This window comes from Scyliorhinus torazame, chromosome 31, assembly GCF_047496885.1.
Source record: "Scyliorhinus torazame isolate Kashiwa2021f chromosome 31, sScyTor2.1, whole genome shotgun sequence".
Lineage (NCBI taxonomy): Eukaryota > Metazoa > Chordata > Chondrichthyes > Carcharhiniformes > Scyliorhinidae > Scyliorhinus > Scyliorhinus torazame.
In genome coordinates, this window is record NC_092737.1 from 24,252,109 (window position 1) to 24,277,534 (window position 25,426).

At 48.1% G+C, this 25,426-nt stretch overlaps 1 protein-coding gene across 5 annotated transcripts in view; it reads left to right on the forward strand.

Moving 5' to 3' along the window:
* LOC140404762 (misshapen-like kinase 1) overlaps window positions 1–25,426 on the forward strand; it is a 420,620-nt gene that overhangs the window by 183,317 nt on the left and 211,877 nt on the right. For all 5 annotated transcript variants that reach the window (XM_072493477.1, XM_072493481.1, XM_072493478.1 and 2 more), the window contains exons 4-8: window positions 10,034–10,159; window positions 12,622–12,732; window positions 15,547–15,637; window positions 18,842–18,972; window positions 21,989–22,043. In XM_072493477.1, coding sequence (XP_072349578.1) covers window positions 10,034–10,159; window positions 12,622–12,732; window positions 15,547–15,637; window positions 18,842–18,972; window positions 21,989–22,043 — 514 coding nt within the window. The remainder of the gene's footprint in view (window positions 1–10,033; window positions 10,160–12,621; window positions 12,733–15,546; window positions 15,638–18,841; window positions 18,973–21,988; window positions 22,044–25,426) is intronic.

Below are 25,426 nucleotides of genomic sequence, written 5' to 3' on the forward strand. Positions count from 1 at the left end.
TAACCTATCCTGCACATCCCTGAATGCTTAAGGGACACCTAATCATGTCCAGACCACATAACCTGCACGTCTTTGGCCTGTGGGAGGAAACCGGAGCACCCGGAGGAAGCCCACGCAGACACAGGGAGAGCGTGCAGACTCCGCACAGACAGTGACCCGAACCCGGGTGCGTGGCGCTGTGAGGCAGCAGTGTTAACCACTGCGCCGCCATGCCGCCCTTTCTGCACCTTCAAACGGAAATCAAAGTCACGTCAGACAGCAGGTTTGTGTATTGATTATGCAGCCCCTTTGGTTTCTTCTCTTGCCGCTTTTGTGGCAGATCAATGCAAAATTAACTGCGAGAAAGCCTCGGAATATTGAGATGCATGATTCACTGATGAGTGTACACACCCTCCAGGTCAACCCCTAGCATTCACCCAGTTGAGCAAGAATTGCACCATTTATCTTGTTCTCTGCCGTAATTATGACTGTACCTTTAACCAATTCGGGGTTCTGCATTGTGAGCCACCGTCTGCAAAACAGGCTCTTTGGACTTACAGGCAGACTTCAACCCGAGGCTGCCTGCCACGGTTAATGTCCGCTAATGAGTTTAATTAAACAGCGAGCTGACTCGAAAGTAAAGTTCACCTTTTTGTGGATTGACAGCGGCGTTTGCTTTTTTTTTTAATACATATAAAGATAAAAGCAAATGAAATCCTGATCTGTGATTAACGCCCACGTATTGGGAGTGGGTGTACATCAGTGAGCCATTGTGCGTGTGCGTGCGTGTCATTTGCACAGCACTATCCAAAGCTGATTCAATCCACTGCAGCAACATTAAGGGGTGGGAATGGTTCGATTGACAAGGTTGCAAAAAGAGGCGCTTCCTGTGCGGCGCGCTGTGCAATGCACCTGTCCCAGCCAAACATTTTATCTGGAAAATAAGTTTTGCCGTGACTTGACACTGGAAGTGTTTGCCTCCCTAACGCTGAATGCTGTATTTCTCTAATTGCTTTACAGGCCTTCTCTTAACGCCTGCGTCAATTCTAACAAAGGCGTTCGGAAAATCCTCCCCTGAGCTTTTACGGGACCAGAAATATCTGCGTTTGGAGTAGGGGCGTTTAACACACACGAGGGCACTTTCCAATTTAAAAAAAAAAAGAAAATGTGTTCATGTCACTCCGTCAGTTTTGCTCTGTTACTTTTATTGATTAAGATGCAGCCAGCGTGCGTGAGAATGCCGGAGGTGCCAAAATATTCCATGTGGGAATCTTGCGTTTCAACCCTCTGTGAAATTCCTGTTTCCGCATTAACGGGCCACAGGTCGGTTTACTAATCTGGTTTGTTCCATCTTTCCTTCCGCTAACGCGCAGCATTGTCTGTGTCTTTGCACAAGCGCGTGCGGGGTTTGTACTGAGGCCCCAGCGGCGGAGGTTGGCCCAGGCCGGTTTAGCAAGGACCACACACACGTCGTGGGCGTTCGAAGCCTGCCGTTTCACAGATGGAGTCTGCCGCAAGGAACTTGGTGGCTTCCCCCGCGTTTCCCATTCCTTGATCCAAAGGATGTCTGCCGGTAGATCTTGCTCAGCAAAGTTGTCCCATGTGGGGCGCTGAGATGGAAGGTGGGCGGTGGGTGGGTTGAAAAGGCCATCATGGGAGTGCTGAGCGAGGTATAGCATGGATGGTTTCGTCCAGGTTGTAGTTTTTCTTCAGTCGACAGATGTGTGGGGGAGTGATGTTCAGGAGGATAGGGGAGGGCCGTTGAGCAGAAGGTTGCAGAAGGGGCAGCACGGTAGCATCGTGGATAGCACAATTGCTTCACAGCTCCAGGGTCCCAGGTTCGATTCCCGGCTTGGGTCACTGTCTGTGCGGAGTCTGCACGTCCTCCCCGTGTGTGCGTGGGTTTCCTCCGGGTGCTCCGGTTTCCTCCCACAGTCCAAAGATGTGCAGGTTAGGTGGATTGGCCGCGCTAAATTGTCCTTAGTGTCCAAAATTGCCCTTAGTGTTGGGTGGGGTTACTGGGTTATGGGGATAGGGTGGTGGTGTGGGCTTGGGTAGGGTGCTCTTTCCAAGAGCCGGTGCAGACTCGATGGGCCGAATGGCCTCCTTCTGCACTGTAAATTCTATGAAATCTATGAAATAAGGTTTAAGTTACAATGCGCATTGTTGCATTGAATTGAGCGTCGAGAAGATATGTGGGTGATGATTGCTTCCAGACAGATACTCTGCTGTGGTAATGATAGGGCAAGCGGTCTGGTGTGCAGTGGCAGCAGAGGCCACATAGATCCAGCAAGTTTGGTTTGTGGGCTCTTTCTGCTTTTGACCAAACACCTGCTTCAGGTGTTTCCAAAAGGCCGCAGCTTTGAAGAAGAGGAATATGAATTGGATTTTTCACCCACTAATAGAACATAGAACCCATACAGTGCAGAAGGAGGCCATTCGACCCATCGAGTCCACACTGACCCACCTAAGCCCTCACTTGAAATGAAATGAAATGAAAATCGCTTATTGTCACAAGTAGGCTTCAAATGAAGTTACTGTGAAAAGCCCCTAGTCGCCACATTCCGGCGCCTGTTCGGGGAGGCTGGTATGGGAATTGAACCGTGCTGCTGGCCTGCCTTGGTCTGCTTTCAAAGCCAGCAATTTAGCCCTGTGCTAAACCAGCCCCTATCTCTATCCTTGTAACCCATGATATGGCCCAGGGTTTAGAGAATCCCAAAGTGTATCATGGAGTTCACCTGACCCACAACTTTTACTAGATTGTGGTTATGGGGAGCACACGGCCCACTCTACAGTGTGGTACAGCAGAAATGGAAAAGTATTTTTTAAAGCAAAACAATGTTTATTCTATGAACTCAAGCTAACCTTTTTTAAAACATACAGTGAACATCTTAGCAACCATTAATTCAAATACAACCCCCCAAAGAATACAACACTAAGTAATCCTTTAAGCTTTCCTTTTAACATCCATAAGACTTAAAACACCTTTTACCAGAAGCACATCAGGTTAAAGTCACTACTGAAAACATTTATAATTCTGAATTCACCAAATGATCAAGAGATAGTCTTTTGATGGCAGAGTGAACAGCAGTACACCTGCTTGGTCTGGCGTCAGCTCCAACACTGAAAATGAAGCTAAAACACACCCTGCAGCCTGCTCAAAAACGAAAGTAAAAAGCTGACAGGCAGCCCAGCTCCACCCACTCTCTGACATCACTGCAGTAGTAAACACCCATTTCTTAAAGGTACTCTCACTACAGATATTTATATACACACCCATTTATAAACACCCATTTCTTAAAGGTATTCTCACATGACACGCAATAACCCCTCCTAACTTGTTTTGGTCACTAAGGGCAATTGATACTTAACCTGCACGAACTCAAAACGCTACCTGTGTTTCCCTCGCCACAGACGCTGTCAGACCTGCTGAGTTTTCCCAGCATTTTCTGTTTTTATCCCACTCCCAAGTATGTTTGGTTGAGATCATGCTTCATTCTCTGGCCGATATGCAGGTTTTTTTTCGGAACTGGCATTTCAGATGGGCGGTGGGATCCACCAGAAGGATTCAGTGTGAGATGCCATGTGCTGCAGTAATCCGTCAACTTAATAACGCCTTTGTTCAAGGGTGTGGTCCAAGAGTGCAGGAGGATGGAGCGTGTCGTCTACACAGAAAAACCTGCAGGATGTGGCTATTGCCATTTGTAGTTATGTTGAACAGGGCCGGGCATCTGTGGCGGTCCATTAGCCTGGCTCCTCCATGCACCTCACCCTTGCCCAAGGTGGTCTCTGAATCACCTGTTGCGAAGGAATGTTCAGCGTCTGTCCTGACTCAGGTTGGAAGCCCCACGGGACAGCTTTAGGTGCAGACGAGTGTGCCACACTGTGAGGTTGTAGGCCGCTGGGAGGCCCAGGGTCTCAAGAAGCTGTTTTCAATGTCGGTGATGAATGCCAGAACTTCATTGTGTGCTGCGCTCCCAACAGCAACCAGCTTGGTTGACATTGAGGATGGTCTCAAGCTTCTGGAGATATGTGTTGTCGGGTGAAAATTGGCAATTCGTGCTGCAGCTGTACAGAACCTTAATTAAGCCTCACTTGGAATATAGTCTTCAATTTTGGTCGCCACACTACCAGAAGAGTGTGGAGGATTTGGAGAGGGGACGGAAGACGTTTACCAGGATGTTGCCTGGTATGGAGGGTATTAACTATGAGGAGAGGTTGGATAAACTTGGTTTGTTTTCACTGGAATGATGGAGGTTGAGGGGTGACCTGATAGGAGTCTGCAAAATAATGAAGGGCATGGACAGAGTGGATAGTCTGAAGCTTTATCCCAGGGTGGAAGAGTCAATTACTAGGGGACATAGGTTTAAGGTGCGAGGGCAAGATTTAGAGGAGAATTACGAGGTAAGTTTTTTTACACAGAGGGTCGTGGGTGCCTGGAACTCGCTGCTGGAGGAGGTGGTGGAAGCAGGGACGATAGTGACGTTTAAGGGGCATCTTGACAAATACGTGAATAGGTTGGGAATAGAAGGATACGGACCCAGGAAGGTTTTAGGTTAGACGGGCAGCATGGCTCGGAGGGCTGAAGGGCCTGTTCCTGTTCTGTACCTTTCTTGGTCTTTGTGGTGTTCTAAGCAAAGCCAAATTGGGGCTTTAACTCTCATACCATGCACACATTTGTATTCCAGCAACCATTTGTCCCAATGCTCGGTCACGGTCCCTAATAACATATTCTGGTAACTTCCCTACAGGACCTTGACACATGATATTTCTTCTCCATCTAAGAGGAGAAATCCGAGCGACTTAGTCTTGTCTTCAACAGGGCTTTGAGAACAATCACAGCACTCCTCAGATGGGTAGAAGTTCTGAAATCCAAACTGATCATAACGACGTCGCGTTTTAATCCTTCGATTGGCCCTTCCTGACACTGTGAAGCTGAAGTCACCAAGCGTTGGATTGTTCACCCACTAATAGAATATAGAACATACAGTGCAGAAGGAGGCCATTCGGCCCATCGAGTCTGCACTGACCCACCTAAGCCCCCACTTCCACCTATCCCTGTAACCCAATAACCCCTCCTAACCTTTTTAGGTCACTAAGGACAATTGATCATGGCCAATCCACTTAACCTGCACGTCTTTGGACTGTGGGAGGAAACCGGAGCACCCGGAGGAAACCCATGCAGACACGGGGAGAACGTGCAGAATGTCCGCACAGACAGTGACCCAGCGGGGAATCGAACCTGGGATCCTGGCGCTGTGAAGCCACGGTGCTAATCACTTGTGCTACCGTGCTGCCCTTACGCTGCACATAATAGGGTATGTTTGCTGCGTTTAGACTGTTGCGAGACAGGTAAGTTCGTTTTACCCTCCTGATGACCAAGTGTCGTTGCAATGATAACCGTGCCCAGTACGAGAGGAAGCGCAGGTTCAGACATTCGGCGTATGTGCGTGGCTGAGGGGCCAATGGTGAGAAGCTACCTTCTGTGGGTTTGAGACCAAACGTGTCCTCGTCACGACCTTCCCGAAAAGTCCAGAATTGTGCTTTCTGTCTTATTCATGATGGTGCCAATTTGAATTTGATGAAGCGGCGATGTGGAAAGAGGTGTTCTTCAAGCTGCTCCCTTGTTGATGAATAAATCCGACCAAATTAGAACAGCAAAATCTATTGGTATCAACAGCTTGAAATACAAAACAAAGCTGAATATGGATTTAAACGGCATCTGTGCGCCTCTCTCTCTCTCTCTGATATGTATGTCCCTGTCAGGCAGGGAAGAGATGGTCGAGTGAGGGAACCATGGTTGACAAGAGAGGTTGAATGTCTTGTTAAGAGGAAAAAGGAGACTGATGTAAGGCTGAGGAAACAAGGTTCAGACAGGGCATTGGAGGGATACAAGATAGTCAGGAGGGAACTGAAGAAAGGGATTAGGAGAGCTAAGAGAGGGCATGAACAATCTTTGGCGGGTAGGATCAAGGAAAGCCCCAAGGCCTTTTACACATATGTGAGAAATATGAGAATGACTAGAGCGAGGGTAGGTCCGATCAAGTACAGTAGCGGGAGATTGTGTATTGAGTCTGAAGAGATAGGAGAGGTCTTGAACGAGTACTTTTCTTCTGTATTTACAAATGAGAGGGGCGATATTATTGGAGAGGACAGTGTGAAACAGATTGGTAAGCTCGAGGAAATACTTGTTAGGAAGGAAGATGTGTTGGGCATTTTGAAAAACTTGAGGATAGACAAGTCCCCCGGGCCTGACGGGATATATCCAAGGATTCTATGGGAAGCAAGAGATGAAATTGCAGAACCATTGGCAATGATCTTTTCGTCCTCACTGTCAACAGGGGTGGTACCAGGGGATTGGAGAGTGGCGAATGTCGTGCCCCTGTTCAAAAAAGGGACTAGGGATAAACCTGGGAATTACAGGCCAGTTAGTCTTACTTCGGTGGTAGGCAAAGTAATGGAAAGGGTACTGAAGGATAGGATTTCTGAGCATCTGGAAAGACACTGCTTGATTAGGGATAGTCAGCACGGATTTGTGAGGGGTAGGTCTTGCCTTACAAGTCTTATTGAATTCTTTGAGGAGGTGACCAAGCATGTGGATGAAGGTAAAGCAGTGGATGTAGTGTACATGGATTTTAGTAAGGCATTTGATAAGGTTCCTCATGGTAGGCTTCTGCAGAAAGTAAGGAGGCATGGGATAGTGGGAAATTTGGCCAGTTGGATAACGAACTGGCTAACCGATAGAAGTCAGAGAGTGGTGGTGGATGGTAAATATTCAGCCTGGATCCCAGTTACCAGTGGCGTACCGCAGGGATCAGTTCTGGGTCCTCTGCTGTTTGTGATTTTCATTAATGACTTGGATGAGGGAGTTGAAGGGTGGGTCAGTAAATTTGCAGACGATACGAAGATTGGTGGAGTTGAGATAGTGAGGAGGGCTGTTGTCGGCTGCAAAGAGACATAGATAGGATGCAGAGCTGGGCTGAGAAGTGGCAGATGGAGTTTAACCCTGAAAAGTGTGAGGTTGTCCATTTTGGAAGGACAAATATGAATACGGAATACAGGCTTAACGGTAGAGTTCTTGGCAATGTGGAGGAGCAGAGAGATCTTGGGGTCTATGTTCATACATCTTTGAAAGTTGCCACTCAAGTGGATAGAGCTGTGAAGAAGGCCTATGGTGTGCTCGCGTTCATTAACAGAGGGATTCAATTTAAGAGCCGTGAGGTGATGATGCAGCTGTACAAAGCTTTGGTAAGGCCACATTTGGAGTACTGTGTACAGTTCTGGTCGCCTCATTTTAGGAAGGATGTGGAAGCTTTGGAAAAGGTGCAAAGAAGATTTACCAGGATGTTGCCTGGAATGGAGAGTAGGTCTTACGAGGAAAGGTTGAGGGTGCTAGGCCTTTTCTCATTAGAACGGAGAAGGATGAGGGGCGACTTGATAGAGGTTTATAAGATGATCAGGGGAATAGATAGAGTAGACAGTCAGAGACTTTTTCCCCGGGTGGAACAAACCATTACAAGGGGACATAAATTTAAGGTGAAAGGTGGAAGATATAGGAGGGATATCAGAGGTAGGTTCTATACCCAGAGAGTAGTGGGGGCATGGAATGCACTGCCTGTGGAAGTAGTTGAGTCGGAAACATTAGGGACCTTCAAGCAGCTATTGGATAGGTACATGGATTACGGTAAAATGATATAGTGTAGATTTATTTGTTCTTAAGGCAGCACGGTAGCATTGTGGATAGCGCAATGCTTCACAGCTCCAGGGTCCCAGGTTCGATTCTGGCTTGGGTCACTGTCTGTGCGGAGTCTGCACGTCCTCCCCGTGTCTGCGTGGGTTTCCTCCGGGTGCTCCGGTTTCCTCCCACAGTCCAAAGATGTGCAGGTTAGGTGAATTGGCCAATGATAAATTGCCCTTAATGTCCAAAATTGCCCTTGGTGTTGGGTGGAGGTGTTGAGTTTGGGTAGGGTGCTCTTTCCAGGAGCCGGTGCAGACTCAAAGGGCCGAATGGCCTCCTTCTGCACTGTAAATTCAATGATAATCTATGATTAATCTAGGACAAAGGTTCGGCACAACATCGTGGGCCGAAGGGTCTGTTCTGTGCTGTATTTTCTATGTTCTATGTTCTCTCTCACTCACACACACACACACACACACACACACACACACACACATCCAAATAGCAAAAGGTGAAGTGACTTTTGAGCGTTTAGTTTAGGGGAATTTGGGTATGAGGTGGATTAAAAAGTTGGTCGGAGGGAAGAGTTTTGTCCGACAATTATCGTCTCCAACAAGCGAGAAGCTAGCCACCTCCCCCTGAGATTGCCATTGCTGGATTTCCAACTTCAATGGCCTGAGGGCTTACCATTGACCAGACAGGTACATGGACCTCCAGTATGAATCGAATTGGCTGAAGACTAGCTGGGAATTGGAGGAGGAGGCAGAGACGGAGCATCCGACCCGGCACTTCTGGCTGAAGGTGGTTGCAAATCCTTCGACTTCAGACCTCATTGCAGCCTTGGTCCAAACATGGGCAGAGGTGCCAAAACCCAGAGGTGACCCTCCCATGTCAGTCCTTGACGTCAAGGCAGCAAATAACCATTTCCATCATAGGGCCTTCATAAAACTGAAATCAGTGGGGCTGAGGGAAAACTCTCCACTGGTTGCAGTCCTACCTTGCACAGAGGAGGTTGGTTGTGAATGTGGTGGAAACTGAAGGGGAGTTCCAGAGACAATGTCTTCTCAAGGATTCCAATGTATTTGCCGTGTTAATGTTGCTTTCTCTCTTTGTATAAATTAAGCATTAACCGTGTAATGCTACCTACTGCTGCAAAGGTTAACACTATAACAGTCTGTATCCAATATCAGCCTATAGTAGAACAAAGCATACGATTCTGCTAAAGCACCGGTTTCAAACAGAAAGTGGACCCGCCTGATTTATGTCTGGTTTGCACAAACATCCTCTTAACCGTTTGGGCTTCCTATTACGGGCCAGGGTTTAGAGAACCCCAAAGTGTATCATGGAGTTCACCTGACCCACAACCTTTAATAGATGTTGGTTATGGGGAGCACAAGGGCCCACTCTACAGGTGTGATGCAATAGAGATCTCAAATACTTTTAAAACAAAACAATGTTTATTCTATGGATCCAGTTAACATTTTATAAACACACAGTAAACATCTTAGCAACTATCAACTCAAATACTCCCCTCAAAGAGTACAGTACTCTATAAGTAACCCTTAATCTTTCCCAGCAATATCCATAAGACAAATACCCTCTTTAACAAAGACAGCGGATTTAAATTCTCTACTGAGAGCAGTTATCACTTTTAAATTAACAAGTGATCTGAAGACATTCCTTTCATGAAGAGAGAGATCAAAATTACACCTTGTTTGGCTGGATGCAGCTCCAACTCTGAAAACGAAACAAAACACATACTGTAGCCGCCAGCTCAAAAACGAAAGTAAAAGCAGACAGACAGCCCAGCTCCACCCACACTCTGACATCACTTCAGCTGTTTGATAAACACCCATTTCTTAAAGGTACATCCACTACAGCTATTTGATAAACACCTATTTCTTAAAGGCACTCTCACATGACACTTCCCAAGAGTGCCGCTGCTTGCAATCGGGTTCCCATACCGAAAACCCGAAGCAGGACTTTTAGGAAGACTTGATGAAATATTTATGTTCAGGCAATAAATTCGAAACTCAAACTTTAGTTCTCACCTCCAAGGTGCGAAAGCCACACCGAGGATATTGCAAGTGCTTTCAGGCCTTTTTGTAAGTCGAGCGTAAAGCGTTTGTTGGTTCGGCACATCTACAGGGGGAGAAACCGAGTTAAGAGGAGCCCAAAATGATGATTTTTTGGAATACCGAAGTTCCAAAGAAGAATCACCTTGGGTTGAGAGGGTCAACTCCATTTCTCCCTCCACCGATGCTGGCAGACCTGCTGCCTTTTCCCCAACACTTTGCGTTTTTATCTCCGGTCCCCAGCATCCGCGGCATTTTGCTCTTTGACGATGAAGATTTTGTTTATTTTTTTAAAATCCAGGACGAAGAGGAGGAGATCAAACAGGAGATTAACATGCTCAAAAAATACTCGCACCATCGAAACATTGCAACGTACTATGGTGCCTTCATCAAGAAGAGCCCTCCAGGCCACGATGACCAACTCTGGGTGAGAAATCCAACTTCATTCGTGTTTGCTGGGGCTAAATACTGTCCTCTTTTCGTGAATATGACACGGGGTGATTCTCAAAACTGCACGGTCCCATGATTCAATTTGTCGTAACGACAGCATGAAAGGTAATGTAGCTTCTGTTGAGAAGTGAATTGAATTGTTGAGAATTTGGGCAGCACGGTAGCATTGTGGATAGCACAATTGCTTCACAACCCCAGGGTCCCAGGTTCGATTCCGGCTTGGGTCACTGTCTGTGCGGAGTCTGCATGTTCTCCCCATGTGTGTGTGGGTTTCCTCCGGGTGCTCCGGTGTCCTCCCACAGTCCAAAGATGTGCAGGTTAGGTGGATTGGCCATGATAAATTGCCCTTAGTGTCCAAAATTGCCCTTAGTGTTGGGTGGGGTTACTGAGTTATGGGGATATGGTGGAGGTGTTGGGTAGGGTGCTCTTTCCAATAGCCGGTGCAGACTCGATGGGCCGAATAGCCACCTGCACTGTAAATTCTATTAATTCTATGAAAGCAGCAGAAGTGTTTATGTAATTGGTTCAGTCACCCAGAGAGTTTACATAGAACACACAGTGCAGAAGGAGGCCATTCGGCCCATCGAGTCTGCACCGACCCACTTAAGCCTTCACTCCACCCTATCCCCATAACCCCTCCTAACATTTTTGGACACTAAGGGGCAATTTATCACGGCCAGTCCACCTAACCCGCACATCTTTGGACTGTGGGAGGAAACCGGAGCCCCCGGAGGAAACCCACGCAGACACGGGGGAGAACGTGCAGACTCCGCGCAGACAGTGACCCAGCGAGTAATTGAACCTGCGACCTTGGCGCTGTGAAGCCACAGTGCTAACCACTTGTGCTGCCGTGCTGTCCACGGTTGGGCAAATGGTGTCAGTCGCGCTCGTCCTGAACCGGCATGCCTGTCGTGAAAAGTTTATCTGGCCCATCAATCTCCATTTGGGAAGGAACTCTACTGTCCTTTCCCTGTCTTCCGAAATGTAATTCGAGAGCCACAGCAATACGGTTGACTCTTTCTTAACCAGCTAATAAGTCACCCGGTCATCACTGCTGCCTTGTCGAGGGAAGTTAGGATGGGCAATAAATGGTGACTTCGTCCGTGCTGCACACATCCCTTGAATGAATGCACAAAAAACTATTTCCTCTGAGTGCCTGTGGTAATGAATTTGCGACGTGGACTTCACTGCTTAGGCCAGCATTTATTGCTCATTTCTAAGTGCCCTTAAGAAGGTGACGGTGTGCTGCTGCCTTGAACCGCTGCAGTTCATGTGGTGAAGGTGCACCCGCCGTGCTGTTAGGGAGGGAGTTCCGGGATTTTGACCCGGTGACAGTGAAGGAACGGCGGATGTATTTCCAAGTCAGGTTGGTGAGTGGCCCGGTGGGGAACGTGCAGGAGGTGGTGATCCCCATGTGTCAGCTGCCCTTGTCCTTCTCGATGGTATTCGCCGTGGGTTTGGAAGATGCTCGCTAAGGAACCTGTCCTGTTCACGATGTCACCGTTAGCGGCAGATTTCCGCGCATAGCTTTCAGCCTATCATAACTCGGTAATGAAGACGCTTAATAATTAATGGAGGCCCCTGCCGATTATCCTTCCTCTCCCGCCATTTAGCCAAATTCCCGATCAGGCCTATAATTTGCCCATCCCATTTTCAAATGTGTGATCGTTCACTAACATTACTGTACTGTTGAGGGGATATTGGCATAGTGGACCCGTACTCCATTTCAGTATGGTCATGGCTGATCACCCACTTCAATGCTCCCCCCACGCCCCCAGACTATCCCCATATCTCCTCATGTCATTGGTGTTTAGAAATCAGTCAGAAACCTGCCCAGTGACTGAACTTGCAGAGCCCTCTGGGGTGGAGAGTTCCAAAGATTCATAACCCTCTGAGTAAAACAATTTCCCCATATCTTGCCCCGAAGTATCACCCCCCCCCCCCCCCTCCCAATTATTTTGAAATAACCCCCTGGTTCTCGACTCCCCGACCAGAGGAAACTGTATCCCCTCTGTCTCACCCTTTAAATATTTTGTATGGTTCAATGAGATCCCGTCTCATTCTTCAGAAGAGGATGTGGGCCCACACTCCCCAATCTCTCCATTGGACAACCTCGCCATAGTCTCAACACCAGTGGCAATGTAACTCCACCCCGTTAGTTTGCAACAGTGTTATACGTCGCGTTTAAAGTGTAGAAGAATTTAAGGGTGCATTTTTGTTTTTACTTTGTTTGTCGAAGATATAGTCTTCTCTTTGTTCTCCCTGCACTGTCCATAGTCAATGCTTTGAAACTGGTTCATTAAACCCGCAGATTTGTCTGTCTGTTTCTGTAAGAATGCAGAAAGTATCCACTGCCACTTTTCCCCCCCCTCCGCCTGAGAGAAAGGGTAGCAGCAGCTCTGCTTTCGCTCAAATCTGTCGGTGTGTTCCTTCCCTCAGCTGGTTATGGAGTTCTGTGGAGCTGGATCTGTCACGGACCTGGTCAAGAACACGAAAGGAAATGCGTTGAAAGAAGAGTGGATCGCCTACATCTGCAGGGAGATACTGCGGGTAATTATCATTTTTCCAAACCGTACTGTGACTTTTTGTGCCCTCAACGCGCTGCAGTGAGCGTCCTCGTCATCATCTTCGGAGGAAAGATAGCTTTTTGAGATTTGCCAGTGAAACCGGGCTCAAGTTGAGTTTCCCTTGAAGGCATAAAAGCTTTTACAGCCTCGTTTGAAAGAGCACATCCCCTGATGCTTGCTGCATGATTGTGTGGGCATAACATGAGGAAGCTCTTGGTTCAAAGTTTGTCACACTGGTGGTCTTCGTGTTGGGCAGCTCCTCCCGTCCATGAGTGGCTTTGGTCCCTGGCAATGGCAGCCACCTTTCAAACCGAACCAAATTCACTGGAACCTGAACATGCCTTCCCACCTGGCTTCACCCCTTCACATAATACCAGTTGGGGTTGGCCTTTGTCAAGGATGGTATCAAAATTTCAAATGAAGGGTAGCATTTAGTTCTTGTGCTTTGGCATCGTCAGACTTGAGTTAATTGCTTTGCAGTACTTTCCAGGCAATTTGTGGGTGGCACTGTAGCACAGTGGTTAGCACTGTTGCCTCACAGCTCCAGGGTCCCAGGTTCGATTCCCGGCTTGGGCCACTGTCTGTGCGGACTCTGCACGTTCTCCCGCAGGGTTCCTCCGGGCGCTCCGGTTTCCTCCCACAAGTCCCGAAAGACGTGCTGTTAGGTGAATTGGACATTCTGAATTCTCCCTCTGTACGTGAACGGGAGCCGGCGTTTGGCAACGAGGGGATTTTCACAGTAACTTCATTGCAGTGTTAATGTAAGCTTACTTGTGATACTAATAAAGATTTTTTAAGAAGTTGTACTCGTGCAAGGATCTGATTGGAAGGAAAATAGTGAACGAGGGACTGTTTGGCATGTCTGCTAAAATTGAGCTTCTTTCGCCCTCGTCTACAACCCACGTCAGAAATTTGTGCCTAGGGTTGAAAGAGAGCGAGAGAGTGTGAGAGAACCACTAGTTCTTAATATTATCCTCGTTTCTATTGTAGCTAACTTCTATCCACTTGCCCCTCCTTGTCATTGTTCCGTGAGAACCTTTGCTTTTGGCGCACGCCAGAATTCCGCTGTGGTAATCTCGAAATTCATCCCCGGACCTTGAGTTAAATTTTGCGTGAGATTTTTGTGCACGAGTCCCTCGAGGCAAATCATTCAGCACAGGATTCAAGAGTCCCAGTTCTGACCAAAGGCCAGGAATTCGAAAGGGTGGGGAGGGGTGGAGATTCTTCGCCAAATGCACTTAGGGATGTGAATCAGGATGTGGGCATTGGAATTAAATTTGTCCTGAGGCAGTCTGTCAAAATGGCTCCCTGGAGTTGTTCAGCTCAACCCAACTTTCTGACGCTCAATCACTGCTTTAAAATGCCAAAAGAGTTTTGTGTTTTGAGAGGTGAAATACGCTTGGAGCTGTAATAGAATCGCAGAGGGAGCTCCATTTGGCGTGCCTCTTCTGGCCCTCTGAAAGTTGCCGATTAGTCTCACTTTCCTCTCCTTCCCCTTAACTCCGTGATTGTTCCTTTTTAACTTGGGTTCTCGAAAGGTGCCAGCGAATGAGTTTGTTACCACGAAGGCTTCCCATGTCGATCATAGCAGCCGCTGCCAACTGTATGCTTCACCTGATGCCAGTGCCCATGTATTTACATTGTGTTTTTTTTTTCCATGTATTGAACGACCTGTCTGGACTGTATGCAGAACAATGCTTTTCACTGTACCTCGATACACGTGACAAAACAAAAGAAACTATTGGCTGGAGGCGGAGCATCTGCCCTTCACTCCGGTGGAAGCCTCGCCTCCGGGGAACTGCTGGCCAATCTCACTGCTCTAGTCCCACATTCCCAGCCGCAGCAGTGGCCACAACTGGGATGACAAGCATACAAACATAGAATCCCCACAGTGCAGAAGGAGGCCATTTGGCCCATTGCATCTGCGCCGGCCCTCTGAAAGAGCACCTTAGCTCAGCCCTCTTTCTCTCTATCTCTCTCTCTCCCCTCCCCCTCCCCTAAACCCGTAGCCCGAGCTAATCTTTGGACCGCACGGGGCAATTTGACATGGCCAATTCCCCTAATCTTCACATCTTTGGACTGCGGGAGGAAACCGGAGCACCCAGAGTGCGTTTTTTTCCCCGTGTGTGCGTGGGTTTCCTCCAGATTCTCCGGTTTCCTCCCACTGTCCAAAGATGTGCAGGTTAAGTGGATTGGCCAGGATAAATTGCCCCTAGTTGGGATTACGGGGATAGGATGGGGGATTGGGCCTCGGTAGGATGTTCTCTCTCGAGGGTCGGTGCAGACTTGATGGGCCGAATGGCCTCATTCGGCACTAGGGATTCTATGGATATTCCCCCACTCCACCTCCATAATCTTACAATTTTACTTTCCTCAACTCCCCATCAAATTCCTTTTGAAATTATTATCCACCTCCGCTTTCACTGCTCTCGGGGGGCAGAGAGTTCCAGGTCATTATCAATCGCTGTGTTTAAAAAAGAAAAATTTAAAAAATCTCTTTCTCCCACCCCCTCCTGCACCTCTTGCCTAAAGTCTAAAATCTGTGTCCCCTGTCCCTTATAACACCAGCTAATGGCATTTGTCTAGCTTATCTGCACCTATCATATTGTTGTACACCTCGATCAAAAATTTGCATTTGTGAATCTCTGTCTCTCTCTTCCCCTCACACCTTTTAAAATTGTACCATTTATTTTATTCCCTCGCCAGTCCTACATCCAGCTGATGGAGTGAATTTAAATCAAATACAACAGTGTTCTGTCCAACGTTTTTTTTGTTTTCCTTTTTGTCTTTCCGACAGGGCTTGACGCATCTTCACGCGCATAAAGTTATTCACCGGGACATCAAGGGACAGAATGTGCTCCTGACAGAAAATGCGGAAGTGAAGCTTGGTGAGGACAAGTGGATTTAGACGTGGCCGATTTTGGGGGGGCTGTGGCCGTGGAGGGCTGGGCCTGTCGTTTTCCCTTCGCTCTCCGACCTGGAGCAAATACCAATTTAAAGCGAGGCTCTTGTGGAGTTTAATGAGCAGAAGTCACCAGGGGAGAGCATGTGCGAGGGAGAGCAGAATGCGAGCTAATTGGTCTGTGGAATTCTGGTTAAACCATGTCGAGATGGATAGCTTGCATGGATATGCATGTGTGTTTATCGCCCCCAAAAAAACCTGCGCAGCAGCTCTCTCTCAGCAGTTGCCGTGGCAATATCAACCTCATCACAGCAAGGTCAAAGAAATGTGTTTAAAAGGGAGTTGGTGCCGATTTATTGCATGGTGTGAGGGGAGAGAGGTTAAAGGTGCAATTGGAATAGACTTAACACGGTGCATGAAAAGGCCAAGATGTAGGTGGCAGGCAATGCGAAGTGGAAAGAGTCAGAGTGGAAAGAGAGCAGAGTCAGTCACAGGAAGATTTTTTTTTTCTGTTGCTTCTATTGCGAACAGAATGAGAGATCCAAGTGGCGTGAATGGCAAATTTGGTCATCCTGCATCAGCTACAGATATCTGCTACATTCCGGAAATTTGTATAGCGCCTTTAAAGCAACGAAGCATCCTCGGGTGGAGCCAGACACCGCGCCACCCGAGATATCAGGACGGGTGGTCAAGCGGGGAGTCAGAGGAGGAGCTGTGAGGGGGAAATTCCGCAGCTTGGGGCCTCGGCTTGGTCAACAGTGGTTGGCTGGAGAGAATCTTGGCTGCCCAGAATTAGGGGAGGGCGGAATTCCTGGAAGCTTGGAGGAGAGTGGTGAGTGCAAGGACAGGCGTTAGACCGTTTAACCCCTTGAAGCTGTTCCGCCCGCCGCCATTCACCCAGACGGGTACACAGTGAGTGAGCAATAATTTGGCTGATCAAGCACCATGTGGGATAGCGTGAGGTTGCCCACTTCGGCAGGAAGAATAGAACAAGGGAGGCGTTGGTGTAGTGGAATTGTCACTGGACTAATAACCCAGAGACCAGGTGCTGGCTTCGAATCCCACCATGGCAGACAAAAATCAGAATTAAAAGCCGAATGACCAGGAAACCATTGCCGGTTGTCGTAAAAAAACCATCTGGTTCACTAATGTCCACCGGGGCAGGAAATCTGTCCTCCTTACCCAGTCTGGCTTACATGTGACTCCAAACCCACGCAGCGATACGGTTGACTCTTAACTGCCCTTCCTCTGAAATGGCTGAACAGTTAGGGATGGGCAACGAATACTAGCCCAGCCAGCCATGCCCACATCCCAAGAGCGAATAAAAAAATATTATTTTAATAGAGGGATTCCTCTATGGTGCAGAGGAATCTGGCGGTCCTTGTGCAGGTGCCTGCATACCTGCAAACGAATTGTTGGCCTTTATTACAAGGAGTATAAAAGTGGGGCAGTCTTGTTACAGCTGTACAGGGTCTTGGTGAGGGCGCACCTGGAGTATTATGTATGGTTTATTACGACCCCAGACCAGACCCCAATGTTACGAGACCAGACAGAAACCCCGATATTTTATTTAATTTGTAAGACTGTGAGGAAAGGATATTTCACAGAATCACAGACCAATACAGTGCAGAAAAGGCCCATCGAGCCTGCACCGCCACATGAAAAACACCTGATCTGCCGACCTGATCCCATTCGCCGGCACTTGGCGCACAGCCTTGAATGTTAAGACATGCCAAGTGCTCATCCAGCTACTTTTTAAAGGATGTGATTCCACACACAAATAGGGATATGGTATATCAAAACAAACTTTATAACTAACAACAACATCAAGTCATTAGTTTACAGTTATCAGTTGAACAATGCTTATCAATACAATGAAACAATAACTCCTTTCTGCTATCTTTATCCAGTCAAACAACGCCCATCTCTGGTCAGAATCCACTTTTAAATACAATTAGCAGACCCAGGAATACTTGTCTATTAGAGATGTCTTGGATACCCTGTGTTGAGAAAGAAATATCTTTCAGGAGCCAGTTTACAAATTCTTCCCCCCCTCAAATCACTGTTTAATCTGCCAGCTTTTGAGGAGCTGCCCCTGTCCTGTTCACAGGCGAATCTTTAACTCACTGTTTTGAGAGAAAGTGCTCCTGCTCACAGATCAAAACTCGCTGTTTTCAGAGAAGCTGCTCGCCTGCCCACAGTCAAATCTTTAACATGAATTTCAAAGCGATAAACTCAACACCTGTCTGCTTCAGCCCCTGGCTCCTCCCGTGAACCCCATCAGCTTACTAAAACTAAACACTGTCTCTAATGATGTACTCCCCAGGGAACGTCATTTATATAAACAAAATGCCATTATCCCAACCTTTACAATGCTTTAATCGCACCTCTGTCTCCAAAAAGCCTGCTGCCTGTCAAGCCTGGATTTTGAAAAAACATGACTGCAGCAGTCGCACACACATTAACCCAGACTTTTAACCCTTGCTGTACCAAATACAAATACAGAATATCTGAATTTCCTACATTCCTGACAAAAGGAGGGATATACTTCATTGGGAACAGTTCAGAGAAGGTTCACTCGGCTGATTCCCGGGATGAAGGGGTTGTTTTTTTGAGGAAAGTCCGATCAGATATAGGTTGGGGGAGAAAGAGTTGAGTCTGAGGAGAGAAAATGAGTTGATGCTTCAAGTAAAAACAGAAAGTGCTCTAAATACTCCGTGGGTTATGCAGCAGCATCTATGGAGAGAAACAGAGGACTCCAACCTTCTGTTCTGACAGAAGGCCGCAGATCTGAATGGTTAACTCTGTGTGTGTCTCTCTCCACAGATGCTGTCAGACCCGCTGAGTATTTTCAGCATTTTCTATTTTTATTTCTGCTTTGCAGCCGCTTGCTTTTTGAGTTGGGTCGGGAATTCCCCAGCAAGGTTAGTGATTGACACTGAAACTCAAAGTCAGTGGTCGGGATAAGGTCGATGAGGTGGCGATCAGGATATATTGGAATTATTTCAGTCCTCGGAGGGCGCACGCCCACGTGGGCTGACCGGGCGTTGCGACTTCTACTTATTATGAGTTTTAAAACTTAGAAGGGAGTGTAACTCAGAAGGAGCCGTGGATGGGTGCTTTGTCTAAATTGATTGATTCGAGCTGATTTTGGAGTTCTGAACGGCCGCCATCCCTTTCCCCTTCCCAGTTGATTTTGGCGTCAGCGCTCAGCTCGACAGGACTGTGGGCCGAAGGAACACGTTCATTGGCACCCCGTATTGGATGGCGCCCGAAGTGATCGCGTGTGACGAAAACCCAGATGCCACCTACGATTATCGGGTAGGTTTAAAACAAAAAAAACAACCCACCTCCGAAGCAGGGGGCCGGGCAAGAGGCTGGATCAGTCCTTGGCGGACGAGCAACCGTGATCGGGCCAGTCGTGCTCTCAACCTTGCGATCGGAAGTATTTTGCCACGGGGAGGGGAGGGAGGGATGTCTCATGGCCGTCCGTTCGTGACCTGCGGGTTCTGTGGCGGGGTGGGTGGATGGGGGGAGAAGAGTGGTAGCATGATCCGAGTGATTTAAAAAAAATAAAAAGCCTGTCTGAAGGCCCCATTGCCAGGAAAGCTGAGAAAGTGATGCCTTCGTGAACAGCGGCAGCCGATTGAACCCCGCACTGCTGGCCTCACCCTGCATCACAATCCAGCTGTCCAGCCAAATGAGCTAAAGCAACCCCCCCCCCCGCCCTTTTTTTTTTTAATGTATATAAATTTACATCGAATTTACAGAGCAGAAGGGGGCTATTCGGCCCATCAAGTCTACACCGGCCCCTGAAAAAATCACCCGACTTAAGCCCACACCTCCACCCTATCCCTGTAACCCAAAACTCCACCTGTACTTTTTGGCCACCAAGGGCAATTTAGCACGGCCAATCCACCCAGCCTGCACACCTTTGGGCTGCGGGAGGAAACCGGAGCCCTCGGGAGGAAACCCACGCAGACACGGGGGAGGACGTGCAGACTCCGCACAGACAGTGACCCAAGCCGGGAATCGAAACCCGGGACCCTGCAGCTGTGCGGCAACGGCGCTAACCACTGTGCTCCCGAGCTGTTTTCGAATGCCCAAGCAAGCAAGAAAACATAGCCCAGTTCCGTACAGGCCCTCCAGGAAGTCGGTAAATGATTAATTCTGTGCCTGTAGGATAGGAATGTTGTAATTTTAATGCTGCTTTAATTCAATTTACTCGCTTAATATCGTGTTCAATGCTTGCCTGTCACCTGCAGAACTTGTTTGTCTGTTTTTGTTACTACACGATTGTTACATCTGTTGCTTAGCCTTGGCAGGGATTTGTTGATGCAAGGCACCCAGCAATTCAGCCTCCGGGTTGCGACTGTGTTTCTTGAGTAACGCGCCATTTAATAAATAAATAAATGAAACGAACGAGAAGGCATTCGAGGCCATTTGCCGCTTCGTCGGCTGGGGGCATGCACACACAAGTGTTCCCAAGAGCCGTTTCCCACACCCCCAAATTTAGCTGGTGCTGCTTCACCGCTTTGCATCTTTGTGAGACACTTGTGATTTGGTTTTAGTCCTTGAGAAATCATTGCTGTGGGCTGGCTGTTGAACGTGGGCGTGATTGTGCGTCAGGTTCCCAGGCAATACGCCCACAGTTGGGCTGAGAGCCACGTTTTGCACTCCTGATTTTCCAGGCTCCAGCCGTCTCCTGATTAACCTAAATAAGAGGCCGGGTCCTCTCGAGATTCTTGATTTTGTTACGAGCAACAGGAGAACCGAGTCTTTCCGTGATTTATTTTAATGAAGCTCAATGGTGCCGGACATCACCTTGCCCTTCACCGGTTGTCAGTTTTCGATTTAATTGATGTCAGCTGCTCTGCGATGCTTTGAGTCCCTGCAGATAGCACCCATGGTATGCTGCGATGCTCCAGAGCACTGTGCCGTACGGTTCCTTCCCCCTCGACATACTATAGTCTCTCTGTTTTCATTTATTTTCGATCTCTCTGGAATGCTTTGCTTTCCCTGATCGAGGAATTGGCTGCTCGGAGGTTGTGGGGGGGTACCTGGCACGGGACTGATTTGATTTATTGTCACATGTACCGAAGTACAGTGAAAAGTATCTTTCTGCGGCAGAGGAATGTACACAGTAGACACGAGAATAATCAACAGAGAACATTGACAAATGGTACATCGACAAACAGTGATTGGTTACAGTGCGGAACAAGGGTCCAAACAAAGCAAATACATGAGCAAGAGCAACATAGGGCGTCGTGAATAGTGTTCTTACAGGGAACAGATCAGACTGCTCCCGGTTCTTGAGCCCAGACGCACCCCCCCCCCCCCAACCCCCGGCCGAAAGCGCAGATGACCTGTCTCAAGTTTGAAAATTCCTTTACATCACGTTCTCTGACTTCACTGTGGATGATCAGGCGATTGCCTACCAAAAGAGTACGTTTCTATCACAAGAAGAACCGAGGGCGCTGGGGGAAAACCCAGCAGGGGTGCCAGCGTTTAACAGGAGAGAAACCGAGTTAACCTTTCCAGTTCTTTGACTCTTGGTGAAAGCTGAAAGGAGGGAGAATGTCTTCGAGCTGCAGAAACTGCAGAAATTATACATTTCTATAGCGCCTTTCAAAACCCCAGAGTGTCGCAGTGTGCCTTACAGCCAATCGAATCCTTCATGAATAAGGAAATACAGCAGCCAGATATCGGTGTGATAATGACCACGTTCTCTCTCTTTTTAAATCATTGGCTTGTCGGATAGAAGTTGGCCTAGGCACTTGGGCGAGTTCGCCTGCTCTTCAAGATGGTCCCCCGGGATGTCTTTCCCTCAGCTGAGTAGGTAAACAGGGCGTCAGTTTAATGTTGCCCCTGAAAGATGACAGCTGACAGGGCAGCACTCCCCCGAGAGTGCACTGGCACGCCAGCCCAGATCATAGGCTCAACCCTTGCTCCAGAGATTTCAGCACATGTTCCTGTGACTCGCAGAAGATCTTGCCATCCAACAAGCCGCATCTGACAATGCTGCCACAGGGCCAGGGCTGCAGAAGTGCTTGATTGTCTCTGAAGAGTTCTGGAGCTCTGAAGTTGGGATATGAGTGCAAACATGCTTGTTGTGTTTCTGTCCTCCGTTAGCTCAAACGTGCTAGCTATTGCAATGCAATCCTTACATTGAATAATAAATAAATACACGGGTAGCAGGCAATGTCCCTCCTGAATGATTTAACAACTGTGACGTGAGCACTGCATGTTGGTCGACCAGGATTGTACGGTCAGAACTGGGAGGCGGCAGGGTCAGACATTTTCTCCTGTAACTCGATTTAATGTGGTTCCCTTACAGAGTGACATTTGGTCTTTGGGCATTACCGCAATCGAAATGGCAGAAGGTGCACCACGTAAGTTTTTCTCGAAGCGGGGTTGGTGGAGGATGGGGGTTAGACCTATCAAACAACGCCTTTTCTCTGGTATGAACTTTATTGCCGAGCCGGCCAACTTTTGAGAGTGGCTCTTTCTTTTTTTTAAAAAAAATAAATAAATCACTGAGCCACGAATGAGGATAATCCTCGCGATCGATTTGAGCTGTCGCTTTGGGAATCGGCAAAAAGACTATCTCTTGCTCTGCTCGTTGAAACTCCAATTTAGTGTGGAGCTGCGGAGGTTGGCGAGGCTTTCAGACTGTCCACTCAATATCATTACTGCGGTACGTGGTGGAGGGCAGGCATTTTGAGGGTTGACATTCCCTGGATTTCCACTCGTTAGTGTGGTTCCACACTAAAACTGTGGACAAGAGGGATCCCAATTTTCCAGGGCCACAGGAGCTGTGTTCTGCTTCTCGATTCAGCTTAAAAAATAACACCAATAATGTAGTAAGGCTTTATTACTGTGACAAATCTGGAACTAGAATCAAAATATTATCCTCAGGGTAACAGGGCGGAAAACATTAAAACACCGAAAATTCCACTTGTCCTTGTCCTATTTACCACCATTCTTTTCTGTCGGTCCTATATGCATTCTTGTTTAAATCTTAAATCTTTTTCCTCATAGAATTTACAGTGCAGAAGGAGGCCATTTGGCCCATCGAGTCTGCACCGGCCCTTGGAAAGAGCACCCTACTAAGCCCACACCTCCACCCTATCCCCGTAACCCAGTAACCCCACCTAACCTTTTTGGATACTAAGGGCAATTTATCACGGCCAATCCACCTAACCTGCACATCTTTGGACTGTGAGAGGAAACTGGAGCCCCCGGAGGAAACCCACGCAGACACGGGGGAGAACGTGCAGACTCCGCACAGACAGCGACCCAGCGGGGAATCGAACCCGGGACCCTGGAGCTGGGAAGCAACAGTGCTAACCACTGTGCTACCGTGCTGCCTGTGCTTCACCGGACCTCAACTTTCCTCCTGTTTTCAACCCCCCGTCAAAAAAGAATTACCTTTCACTTCTCTGCTTTCCCCTGTCCTATCGAAGGTTACAGCAGCTTTGTGAACGCTCGCATTTCATTGGCAAGCTCTACAGGCTGCCTCTCCAGTGAGCGAATGGCCAGGCTCATAAAATTGGCGTAATGGGAAAAGGCTTCAATGCCGTTTGCACACACGGATGCATAGCAATGCAGGACCGGCGGTAACCCACGCAGCCTCTTGAGCCTGTTCCACCAATGAGCCTCTCTCATTAACACGTTTCACCATTCAGCCTCGGCTGTTAAGACCCTCCACTCTTCTCTGCCATTCTGCCCCTCCAGCCTGTCCCCATCATTCATGGCTGATTTGTACCTTTACTTCATTTACCTCTTCTGGTTAATGAATACCTTTGCTGAACAAAAATCTATCCATTCCCGTTTTGAAATGTGTTGATTTCCAGTCTCAACAGCGTTTCAGGAGAGAGTTCTAGATTTGACCACACACAGTAGTGTGAAGAAGCGCTTCCTGACATCGCCCCAGAGCATCCTAGCTAGGCCCACTCCGCCACCCTATCCCCGTAACTCCACCTAACCTGCACATTCCTGGACGTTAAGAGGCAATTTTCATCATGGCCAATCCACCTAACGTGCGCATCTTTGGGTCTGTGGGAGGAAACCGGAGCACCCGGAGGAAACCCACGCAGACACTGGGAGGACGTGCAGACTCCGCACAGACAGTGACCCGAGGCCAGAATCGAACCCGGCTCCCTGGCGCTGTGAGGCAGCAGTGCTAACCACTGTGCCAACGTGTCGCCCATCCTACTGTTAAGGTTAAAACTTTGTTCCCACCAGAGCAAATGGTTTCTACCTGTCTTCCCCATCAACGCTCTCAATCATCTTAAATCCCCTTAGCCGTCTAAATTGAAGAGAACACAAGCTCGTCTGTGCAGCGTGTCCTCAATTTAACCCCATTTCCCAGGTTTACCTCGGGTGAATGGGCACCACACCCCCTCACGGCATTATATCCTTCCTGGGGTGCGATGCCCAGAACCGATCGTAACTCTAAATGGGGACGGACCAGAGCTTTTATTTAACACTTGTATGACATCCTGCCCTTGTACTCGAGTCTCTTTGAGCTAAATGCCAACATTCCACTAGAATCTTTAGTTAACTTTTGCGCAAGTCCAGACAAAAGAGGACTGCTGCACACAGAAGTCAATTGAAGAGTTCCAAATCGAACAACATGCAATTAACTGCCAGTCAGAGTTAAAGGAAATCCTAATGTAACTGATGTGTTTAATGCATATAGCCGTCATTTAATGAGTGATGTACTGTGAGTGATTAGTGGATTTCAAGGACTAAAATTGTGGGGCACTGTGCCACTGCTTATCAGGGCCTGGATGAATGACCGGGAGACAGGAGTTCAAATTCCTCCATGGAGGCTGGGGAATTTGAAACTAATTCAATTGATTGAATAAATGTGGAATAAAAGGCTTGTAGCAGAGTGCTGACGACTGAAATGAGGGGATTGTTGTAAAAACTCTCCGGTTCATGCTCGTCCTGCAGGGAAAGACCTCTGCCGTCGTTACCTGCTCTGCCGTGTTACCCGCTCTGCCGTCGTCACCCGCCCCGCCGCCCGTACGATCCTATTGAAAGGGTCTCCAACCAGTGACTGTAACCACCCCAATCTGCCCTCTGTGTAGTATACCGCGGGCCACTTTGTCCCTGGTGGTTGTTGGAATGATTCAGCACTCGGGGAAAGTAGTGTTGTCTCCATGTTACTTGTTTCATCATCTGCGCGATGCCACCGCAGTTTGAGAATTCAGCATGGGTTATTTTCGAATCCCGAAGTACAAAAGCTGTTTTCAGTAAAAGTGACTGTAGAGTTGCCAGATGGTCAATCGCATCTGTTAGGAATCCTGCCGGCCTGACCACATATACGTGAGTGCAGCCCCACAGCAATGCTTTTGACCCTTAAACTTAGGTCAGATCCTAGAATCCCTACAGTGCAAAAGCTGGCCATTCGGCCCATTGAGTCTGCACCGACCCTCTGAAAGAGTACCTAGGCCCACTCCATCTGCCCTATCCCTGTAACCCCACCTAACCTGCACATCTTTGGACACTAAGGGGCAATTTAGCACGGCCAGCCCACCATGGCTGGAATTGAACCCGTGTCCCTGGCGCTGTGAGGCATTGGCGCTAACCACTGCGCCGCCCGTGAGCCGTTATTCGGGTGTATCAAGCAGCTCTGAGCAATAAATACCGGCCTTCTCGGGGACGAATGTTTCACTTGAATTTGAGTTGGGACTTCAATGGGGAAGCAGCCTTGATCTCCGGCTACGCTGAGCACCAGAATAATTAAAACGCACGTTTGCCTCCG